The sequence below is a fragment of the Dioscorea cayenensis genome, chromosome 1, assembly GCF_009730915.1.
Source record: "Dioscorea cayenensis subsp. rotundata cultivar TDr96_F1 chromosome 1, TDr96_F1_v2_PseudoChromosome.rev07_lg8_w22 25.fasta, whole genome shotgun sequence".
Taxonomy (NCBI): Eukaryota; Viridiplantae; Streptophyta; class Magnoliopsida; order Dioscoreales; family Dioscoreaceae; genus Dioscorea; species Dioscorea cayenensis.
Window position 1 is genome coordinate 23,827,613 of NC_052471.1, and position 10,883 is coordinate 23,838,495.

The following is a 10,883-nucleotide window of genomic DNA, read 5'->3' on the forward strand; positions in this document are numbered from 1 at the left end:
AAAGCTACATAATTTTGATTCTTTTCAAACCTATTATATATATATATATATATATATATTATAATAATTTATTCAAAGTGTAGTCAAAGTTTAAAAATTAAAATTACTAATAAAGCCATTAAAAATTTAATTGGTCAAAAAGCATTAATCGACGAGGTTCTTTGGGCCAACTTGCTAAACCCAGGCCCTGTATTTTTTGTGTTGGGCTTGGGCCAGCCCATGGGTCACTCGGCCTATGTCCACCCCTATCATGCATGCATGTTGGAGAATAATTTAATGTTAGTTACTCAATATCTTAGGTTTTGTTGTAGTTGTTTGGATATTTTGTTCTTTAGTTACATATTATGAATTCCATGTATTGTCTTTTGGAAAACATGTTTTGGGAAAAAGCTAACAATAAATTTATTATTGAAATGCCTTATATTTTATTATTATTATTATTATTATTTTTGTTATTCTTTCTTTTTACTCAAAAATACTAACATTTTTTTAATAATAAATTTATTGTTGGCTTTCCCCTAAAAAAGCATGTACAATACATCAAATATATAATATATAAACTATAGAATTGAAAATCAAACAACTACAACAAAAATCTAAGATATTGACTAACTAACTTTTGAATTGTTCTCCAACACACTCCATAATTCAAAGTTGCAAAAATTTCACTGATTCAAACTTCAAAAGCACTTCTCTCCATACTTCTAATATTCGTGAAACGCAACTTCTCTTCACTAGATGATGCACTTCTCACCAACCTGCAATTATTAGAGCATATATCTTAAGAAAAACTTCTTGGTGCATTTCTCACCGATTAATTCAAAAAATAGTTTCTGCTTCATCCACTTCTCCTGAATTTGCACATTCATATGAGCCAACAATATATTTATTATTAAAAAAACTTTATGTTTATTATTATTATTTTGTTCTTTTTTCTTTACTCAAAATTCCAACATGGTATCCGAGGTTTTTATAGATATTAGGGGGACATGTGGATGATTAAGATAGTCGATGATGTCTGACAACTTTGAACAGGGGTGAAAAAAAGGATTATTGACAGAAGGAGAAACCTCAATTTTTAAATGCAAAAGATTTGGACATCTACAAAAAAAATTGAAAAATAATGTGCAAATTTAGCGAGGGTGGATGAACACGAAACTATTTTTTTGAATTAATTGGTAAGAAGTGCACTTAGGAGTTTTTAAGATATATGTTCTAATAATTGCAAGTTGGTGAGAAGTGCCATCTAGTGAAGAGAAAGTGTTTCACGGATATTAGAAGTATGAAGGGCGTGCTTTGTAATGTTTGAAGTTCGAAGTTCGAAGTTATATGAAATTTTGCAACTTTGAATTAAGGGATTGTGTTGGAGAATAATTCAAAGATGTTAGTCAATATCTTAGATTTTGTTGTAGTTATTTTGATTTTTTGTCCTCTAGTTTATATATTATGAATTCGATGTCTTGTCTATTTAAAGACATGCTTTTTAGGGGAAAAGCCAACAATAAATTTATTATTTAAAAACCTTATGTTTATTATTATTATTATTTTGTTATTCTTTCTTTACTCAAAATTCTAATAGCTTCCTCCAATGGATTCCTCTATGACCTCCATTGCCTTCTCCTCCGACCTGCCCACCACCTCATCTCTTTTGCCATCGACCTAACCATGCACTTGTCCAGCGAGGTCATTAACTTCGACAAAATGCAAGTCTACAAAGGCCTTAACATCCTCACTAACAAAGTTATCGACGAGGAACGCGCAACTGTTCCCCACCACCTCATCGGTGCCGTTGAACCAGACATTAACTTCACCACCATTGACTTCCATCACCGCTTTGGTCTCCGCTTTGATCTTTGACATCTTATGTGTGTCCATGCTCGACGTGCCCAAAGGTCTCAACTTGCCAGGTTATATCTATATTCCTTCAAATGCCACCTTTCTTGGCTTGATGCTTTACTTACCAACACTTATGTAAAGGTGTTATTTGAGATAGAGGATGGTTAAAGATGTGATTGAAATCCCAATTCTCCGTTCAGCACCATTGTAATATTCACCATTGTGTTGACTGAGTTGATTGAAGCTTTGGATACCCGACAAGCCCTCCCCCCACATATTTGGCATTATTACCGGAAATTGTGGATTTTGTTAAGGCTTAATCTGGGATAAGTGAAGGTATGATTGAAGCTGGATTAATTGAAGGCTAACTTCCTCTTCAAAGCATTCTTCTCCTTCAAAGCAATCCAACCTTTCCCTTGGAGGTTTTGGTGACTGAAGAAGGCAGTATCTCGGTTCTTCTTTTTGGAAGTTTGGTGACTGAAGACACCTCCCAGCCAACAACTCACCGGCAAGCTTGGAGGTAGGCCTTGCTCTTGTAGAAAACTCTGGGTTCATGCCTAAGCTTGCAGCCATGGTTCTTGTTTGCTCCTCCATGTATTAGAGCTTGATTCTTGCTTTGTCAAACCTTTGTTTAATTTTTGCAATGGTGGCAGTGATGTTATGGTTGGTTTTTTTTAGCAACGTGAATTTTGTGTGTCTTGTTTTGCTTAATGGTGTTTGAATCATGATGGTATTTGTGTTTATTATCTTGGTTTATTATATTTTTGTATAAGCATGCATGTCCTGCAAAATCCTTACTCCCTTAAAGAAGTTCATTACTGATAAAATCATTTTCACATGAGGATGTCAGTTTACAGCCAAGGTATAATTCATTTGTAATTATAAACACTTTTGTATTCATGATATTCTATAAACATGCATTTTAGTGATGTTCTGAAGCTTTGGTTGGCCTTGAAATCTTGAATTTTGATTATTATTTTGTAATTAGGAAGAATGGCTGACTGAATCCACTTTGTAAAGGCATATTTTTAACATGCTTGTTCTTTTTATTTTACATTATTTGGTGTTGTTAAATTAATGTTGTGGTTTAAGTGAGTGGATGTCTAAAAATTACCATATTTTCTTATTCATCCTCTTGGGGTTTTAATTGGTTTGTTGTATTTATAAGTTCTAAAAAATATTCATCCTCTTCTGCTCATGGGTTTAATTGTAAGTTTAGGCCCGGCCCAGGGTTTGTAATCTAAGTATAGCTTTTTCTTGTTGGGTAGATCCTATAGAGAGCCTTAATTAGCGGCATTTGGTGAACCCAACTCCGTAGCCCAGAACCAGGTAAGCTCTCTTACCAGTATAGCTCTACATTCATGGTGTATAGTTAATTTTATAATGATTCATAAATTTATTTATTTATTTATTTATGGAATTATGGTATTATTTATGTTGATATTTCTATTATTATTCTATTATTATTTATTTATTTATTTAATCACTTTATTTTGCAAAGTGATTTATTTGGTAATTCTCTGTATGTACTCTACATTTCTGTGGTTTTTTGTACATCTCCATTGTTGGCAAATTGCCCAGCTAGGAGGAGTAAATCTTATCCATGTACACATGTTTTTTATAGTAACACTACTGGTACATGCATGTTAGTTCCATTGCGGTCGAAGATCTAACCAGTTTGTTAATATTCTATTTATTCCAACTTCACAGTTGAAGATCCAACCTCGAGTTGTTGATTTTGTTTATTAGTTAAGGAAATATACACTTATAGTGTTTTCTACGTATTTTCTATATTTTAATTAATTTCTATATTTACATGCATTATTTTTACATCTGCGGTTATTTTTCGACTTTTTTTATCTATATATTTGTCACTTTACGGTTATTTATATTGTATTTTTGCGATCCTACTGGGCCTTTGTGGTTCATATACTCTGTGAATTTCATTTGCTGGAAAAGATTAAGCTTAGGATTGGGGGTTGTTATGAGGTCGTGTTCCTGTAGTTGTTGTATGTGCAAGAGTTTTGTATTCCATTTGTGTTCCTGATTTCTGTCGATTAAGTGTGACACTGCATCTCTATAGGACTGCTAAAGCCCGTATTTAAATTATCTCTGTGTATTATTAGTGGTTTATATTTTTGCATTTTATTGCTTTCTTCTTATCTATTGCTGATATTTCTAAATAGATTTGAGATCTAAGGCCTTGCATCCAGTGGGGCCTAGCCCTGTTGGATGCGGCCGGTCTATTAGCGGGCCCAGCTTTGGGGTTAGGGCGTGACAACCATCGTTGTCAATGCCTGGGTTCATGATGGACAAGAAAGATGAGTGTTATACTATATTTTATAACTATGGATACAGACTAAGAAAAGCTAGATATTTCTAATTATGAACACGTTCAAGAATTTGGAGATGAAGCCATTAAAGGCTTTGGAGACAGGACAATGCTTGCCGGACCAACCAACACCGGCTATTTTCACTGTAGGACAATTGCTTGCCTCCAAGAAAGAAGAGGAGGACGAGGACGAGGAGGAAGAAAGGAAGAAGCATGAGTGCACCAAATGGTTGGATGAACAGCCGGTGAAGTCGGTGGTGTTCTTGTGTTGTGGAAGCATGGGGTATTTTGATGAGAAGGCAGTGAAGAAGATAGCTTTGGGTTTGGAGAGGAGTTGGCAAAGGTTCTTGTGGGTGTTGAGAACATCATCAAGAGAGAATGCTTTGATTCCTAGTGATGCTGATCTTGGGCAGTGGCGGAACCAGGGGAAGCGGGGTATCAGCCCCCCCTTGGCTTTGGTAAGGCTACCCTCACCTAAGTTTTCCCCTGGGAGAAGCTCAACAATGGAGGATCCAAAAGGAGACTAGCGTAGACTTCAACCCCCCTCTTTGTGTTGGCGATTTGGGAGGCTATCCTCACCGGAGTTTTCCCGAGATGAAGGCTAGAAGCTCAGCGAAGGAATGAGAAGGGAGGAGATAAGGCTTATGGATAGAGGAATGAACTAGACCATTGGATTTGGATGGAAATAAGATGGGAAAAAATAATGAACGGCAAAGATGGGACACATGTGGCAGTGCACTTTGATTATCAAATGTTTGGGTTTGAGTTTTTCAAAGCAATGGAGGGGTTCTTTGACTTATTCTCGATATGCTTGAGAGTTTGATCTTTATACATATTTATTATCTTTGTTTATATATATATTTTAAGTAATAATAATAATAATTAAAATAAAAATAAGCATATAATAAAAATATAAGAAATAATAATATAAACCATTCATAGTTTCATAAGAAAATATTTAAAAAAGATAAATGACTCTAGTTTTTATCTCATGAATAACAATTATTGATTTATCTTCCACCCATTATCCAAAAGTAAAATAAATTAATAAATATTTCTTATTAAAAAATAGGTACAAGTTTAAAAAAAATTATTTCAAAATAGTTATCATTTAAAAGTTGTAAAACAAGATTTTTTTAAAAAAATTTTATTTTTCTTCAATTTTTTTAAGGTATATAAAATAAGAGAGTCATATCCATATTTCTAAAAAAAATTATTCCAAAAAAAATAGTCCATTTATTTGATCTATTTTATAAAATAAGAGAGCCATATTCATATTTCTAAAAAAAAAAAAAATATTCCAAAAAAGATAGTCTAGTTATTTGATTTATTTTTATTCTAAATTTTACAAAACTTTGTTATTCTTAATTTAAAAAAAAAATATTATTCTTAAACGACTTATATTTTAAAATGGATGAAGTAAATATTTAAAATTATTAAAAAAAATTCAAATTTTTATCACAAGAGGATAATTTTCTTTTACTGTACTATCAACTAATAGTATATTGTTCTTTCAGCCCCTTACTAATTAATCTTGGTTCCACCACTGATGAGGGGTGATGCCGAAGGGAGTTTGTAGCATTCACGTATGCAGGACTACCAGGTAGTTATCAAAGATGGCAAGATAACCTGAAGAATTTCAGTAGTTGAGAGCATAAGAGGTTAAGGAAAAGAAGGAAGAAGAAGAAGAAGAGAAAAAGAAAGAAGAGATGAGAGTGGATGGTAGAGAAGATAGAGGAAGACAACAGAGAGATTAAGGAAAACAGGATTCTCTACCTTCCTTTGTTCTTGCCATTCCTTCATATTGGTCTTTACAACAAATACTATAGAGGCATCATACTACAGAGGCATAATGACAAACACTAGATGTGCATTGCACCCTTCACCTCCTGAACATGCTACTCTATATATTCCCTACGCCTCTAATTAAATTATGATTCATAACCACAATCAATAACTTAAAAGATTACATAAGTACCATGTGGTTTCAAGTTTTTGCAAATCAGGGCCTATGTGTTTTTTTTTACATTTAAGTACCATGTGTTTTTTTTTGTTTTGGCAAATCAAGGAAAAGCTGTCCACTCCATCAATATTTGCTTACGTGGCAGGGCAAAACTGGTATTTCACATTAATTTTTTTTTTATATACTCCTTTGTCTCCAATGCTCCTCCAACTTCTTCACCATTCTCACCGGCTTCCTTCCCTTTCTTTCTCCCTCTCATGCTCTTTCTACTCCAACTTCTCCTCCAACTCCTTCACCATTCTCACTGGCTTCCTCTCTCTCGTCTCTCTCACGCGGGCTCTTCTCCTTTCCAAGCTCCACCGCCTTTATAAATAATATATAATCCAACATCTCTTTGAACCATTTGTAGAACTCCGAAGGTAAACTCTTCCCATAAAATTCCAAGATTCCAAACTATAAATGTCATGCACTCAGACTAGCAAACCTCACAGTCCCAACAACTCCAAACTGAACTTTGAGAGATGGCAAGTAGCATAAAGTTCTTGCTGCCATTAATGTTGATGGTGATGGTGCTGGTGTTCATCAATGGTGGAATACTAGTGAAAGGCTATCCATCAGATGAGGATCTAGTAAAGAAGCCTCCTGGCCAGCCAAATGCTTCCTTCAAACAGTATTATCTCTGGGTATATTGATGTGGATTTAGATGCGAGGGAGAAGTCTCTTTTATTACTTTGTTGAAGCTCGGGGGTGAATCTCAAGTCAAGCTAATTAAACTAACTTAATGAGAAGATTGAACTAATTTAATCGCTAACTTAGATAAAAAAATATTTTTTTATATAAAAATGTCGGTTTTACCTCGCTACGTAGCTGAGATATTGACGGAGTTAACGGTTTTTCCTCGATTTGCCAAAAACCTAAAAAAAGCACATGATACTTAAATGTAAAACACACACAGGTCGTGATTTGCAAAAAACTTGAAAACCACATGGATTTTTTTTAACTTTCCCCTAATAACTAATTCATTATGAAGTCCTTACATTTGCTTGACCCCAACAGTCCTTTACTCCACACTGCTCCTGATCCATCATTGGCATATGCATCAGAGTTCCTCAGCTCAGCGTGCTGGCGCACCTGGCGGTGGCTGGATTTGTGGCGCACTGTGGATGGAACTTGGGTGAATGCAGTGATAGTGGTGAGAGAGATGGTGTTGACATCTCTCTCACCAACAAAGGGCCATGACATCCATTGGAAGAGGCATGCATGCATGGTGGTTAGGTTGGAGGAGAAGCCAATGCAAGTTTTATTTATTTAATTTTTTAGAAAACGGTAACTGCTATCATTAGGCAAGACGGTAAGTATTTTACGGTTTTACCTATGTAATTTTTTTTAAAATTTACTTATTTAAGTAATTAAAAAAAATATATATAAGCAATATTTAAAAAACACCCCGCTACAATTAACAAAAAACAAGGCAATATTTATCATGGCCATTATTCTTAAAAATTCATAATCCGTTCTTTTTACTATTTTGCCATGTTTTGGACACGCATGAAAATCATTAGGATAAAAAAAACTAAACTTTATTGAGTTTAGCCCTTGGTAACAAATCAGAATGACCTTCCGGTCCTTCCCTCTTGTCAAAATATACAGTACAACAATTTGTTTACATGGCCTGCAAAAAAATTCATAGGTTTTAGTTTGCACCAAAGAAACACCAATGTTTCTCTTTACTTTTCAGTCTTTTCTGATGATGTTGCCTCAGCTATAGCCTCTGGAGCAGCAGCAGCAACTTCTGAAGTAGCAAGAGGTGCCGAAACATTTTCCAAAGTTGCCGGTGATGGGGCTATATGATATATAATCTTTCATTAAAACATAAAGCTAGAATTTCTAAAGGCATGAAACAATGGAAGAAATTGTCCAACCTTCCGACGATGCTTCAGGACTGGATGCTACCTCTTCAGATTGAGCTGCCATTGATGCGGCAAACTGCTCTGCTCTGACTTTCTTAAGGTACTCAACCGGGTCTTGGGTAGTTGCACCATCTGCTCATAATAAACAAGTGCATTATCAAATGATGAACATCGACAATTTTGTACTTAGTGAGTCAAAAACACTCACTTGGGTCGACAGTAGGCGATTCAGTCTTGCTGCTGAGTGAGGATGTAGGCATGTTTGTGTTGTTTGCAGTTGATGCAACTTCATCGAGTCCTATCTCCCGCTCCAGCGTGTTCTTGAATTCCCTCGATACATCCTGCAGCATTAAAATCCTCTTGCATAACTTAGACTAGTGAATTAAAATAACGAATCATTGGAGATAAATTCAACATATGTGCAGATTTAAACCAACCTGAAGCTCTTTAATAGTTGGTTGGAAAGCACGTAAAGTGTTGCCTAAATTCCTGGCCACCTGCATTATGATAGATGGAGTTCAATTAGAACATAGAGTTAAAATCACAAAATGAAGAATCATTGGAGATAAATTCAACATATGTTCGCTTCCACTTTGATTACATGTGTGCTTTTAGACAAAAAGAACAAAAAAGGAAGGCTTCAAAAGAACAATCTTGTGGTATCAGGCCACGAATGAAAGGACTTTTACAGGGTGCAATCCATAGGGGAATTACAGTTTTGAAATGGAAGTAGCAACAGAAATAACAAAATGATTTCAGAGATAAGAAGAATTGATGTGCAGAAATAATTAATGTATAAACATAAATAAGATCCTATCCACATGTTCACTAAGTGAACATTTATTTCATAACCAAGCATTAACCAAGAATAAAACAACCGACAAGCTCATGACCAACTGACAAAAGTTCTACTTTTTTCTTGTTCTACACTCTTCTTGGATTGAGATTCTATACATCAATATCATAAAGCATTTTACACTGCTTGTTAATATATACTCTCTGAAACATCAAACAATTGCAACAAGCAAACAACATAGCAATAAAATCAAACTTATTCTTTGTGTGTGTCTGTATATTTCCTAGATTAAATTTTCTTGCTTGACACCATAAATTCTATCCAAATTCTAATGAAGGATCAAGCAATTTTCCTCGGCAGCATCAAACAAACACTAAAAGAATCAAAACTCAAACAATGAAAACATTCTTGCAGAAGTACATAATTAAACAGAAAACTGTAACAAACTCCAAACACTCAATCTGCAATCAATGGTTGAAGAATTTCCTGTACATATGCATCGTATGTTAATATTGATGTATGACAAGACCTAATTTCTGAACTTACGGGAAATAAACTTGGTAAAATGGTGAACATGAATTCGTCATCATCTTCATTAATCTTTCTCCATTGATCCAGATCCATATTGAAACAAAAGACTTTGAGACATAAAAATTAAAGTTGAAGAGAGATAAGTTTACAAATGGCAAAAGAGTGTTGGCTTTAAAAAGAGAGAAATTGTTGACGGCTAGTTTTTCAAAAACTCCAACGGCTAGTTTTTTTGTAAAACTCTAATGGCTAGTTTCATTTTCAAAATTAAAAATTCCTATGGAAAAATTCATGCGAACATCCAAACACTAATTCTGTAGGAATTTTTTCTGTAGTAAATTTCATAGGAATCATTTCTGAATCCTATAGAATAAAATTCCTACAGAAAAATATACTATGCATCCAAGCAGGCCCTAAACATAGCAAAACTTCAATGGAAACTGAACAAATAGGAAGCAAAAAATGAAAACTTTAAAGTAACTTACTTCTGCCAAGCCTTTTGGTCCAAAAACCAACAAAGCCACAACTCCAATAACCAAAGCTTCTGGAGCTCCAACTCCAAACAAAGAAGCATACACACCTGAACCTCTACATTTCTCCTTCCTCCCTTCAATCAATGAATCAAGAAAACAACTAAATCAAAGACCTAATTCATCATAATCCCATTTTAAAACCAACAAAAATCCAACAAAATGAAATAAAGATGGAATTCCTAATCGCAACAATGAGCACTTGATTAGAAACCCTAGAAGCTACTGAAAGGGAACTAAAGTGTAAAGAAATCACCTTTATGGCGGGCATCACGCCGGAATGAGATCCTAACGTGCTTCAGGCCGTGCCAAGACGAGAAGGAGCTGAGTCTCATCTGGGCGAATGATCCAAAAGCATGAAACCTTGATGTATTCCCAGAGATCAGAACAATGTTGGGATTGGAGAAGAAAGGAGTTGGCCTTCTACTGGAGGCGGAGCACACCGAGGCGATCGCCGGAGCTGCGGCGCTGGCCATCGCCGGCGAATTTGGGGGAAAACTATGGCGAGGATTCGAAGTATGAAAGGATTAGGGCTTTAGGGTTACTCTGGTAATTTTGTCTTCTTCTTGTTGGCTTTCGTTATCGGGTCGGATTTTTTTTCCGGTGGATCCGTTGGGATCCGACCCGCTAACTGGTGATGCTTGGAAAAAATCTCTATAATTTTCTTGTATTTATTTATTTATTTTGGAAAATGCCTTATTTGTAATTTATTTTATTTTTATATTTTTTTAATAAATATAGGGAAAATGATTCATCCTTAATATTTAGGTTGGGTTTAAATCTTATTACCCAAGTTCTAGAGATAATTGGTGGCTTTAATTCTTATTTTAACTAATTAAAATTAAATTTAAAAAAAAAAAGTTGTTTTTGCTTAATAGAGTGAAGAGTAATCTCTAATTTAATTTTTAAAATCAACAAATTTATTTATTTTCATTTGTGTCACCATTTTCATGTTTTCCTGATGGAATTTTACCTCTATTTTGGTAAT

General features: G+C 34.7%; 2 protein-coding genes across 2 annotated transcripts; one reads left to right on the forward strand and one right to left on the reverse strand.

The window, feature by feature from the left end:
• The first annotated feature begins 3,724 nt into the window (after window positions 1–3,724).
• On the forward strand, window positions 3,725–5,001 carry LOC120259122 (anthocyanidin 5,3-O-glucosyltransferase-like). Its single transcript, XM_039266662.1, has one exon. It carries the CDS (start codon window positions 4,222–4,224, stop codon window positions 4,693–4,695), a length of 474 nt encoding a protein of 157 aa, XP_039122596.1. The 5' UTR covers window positions 3,725–4,221; the 3' UTR covers window positions 4,696–5,001.
• A 2,685-nt stretch (window positions 5,002–7,686) lies between these two features.
• LOC120270220 (sec-independent protein translocase protein TATB, chloroplastic-like) lies at window positions 7,687–10,426 on the reverse strand. Its single transcript, XM_039277269.1, has 6 exons — window positions 10,152–10,426; window positions 9,851–9,972; window positions 8,479–8,538; window positions 8,250–8,382; window positions 8,054–8,173; window positions 7,687–7,974 (listed from the first exon to the last, which is right to left on the reverse strand). The coding sequence occupies exons 1-6, from the start codon at window positions 10,369–10,371 to the stop codon at window positions 7,859–7,861; spliced, it is 771 nt and encodes a 256-aa protein (XP_039133203.1). The 5' UTR covers window positions 10,372–10,426; the 3' UTR covers window positions 7,687–7,858.
• Window positions 10,427–10,883: the final 457 nt, after the last annotated feature.

What these genes read in the sequence shown, in the direction of transcription:
- LOC120259122 (XM_039266662.1), top strand. Translation starts at nt 4,222, where the DNA reads ATGAACACGTTCAAGAATTTGGAGATGAAGCCATTAAAGGCTTTGGAG.
- LOC120270220 (XM_039277269.1), bottom strand. Translation starts at nt 10,371, where the DNA reads ATGGCCAGCGCCGCAGCTCCGGCGATCGCCTCGGTGTGCTCCGCCTCC. An exon ending in GCGTGATGCCCGCCATAAAG is followed by an intron (nt 9,973 to 10,151) that starts GTGATTTCTTTA and finishes CATTGATTGAAG; the next exon opens with GGAGGAAGGAGAAATGTAGA. An exon ending in GACCAAAAGGCTTGGCAGAA is followed by an intron (nt 8,539 to 9,850) that starts GTAAGTTACTTT and finishes ATCATAATGCAG; the next exon opens with GTGGCCAGGAATTTAGGCAA.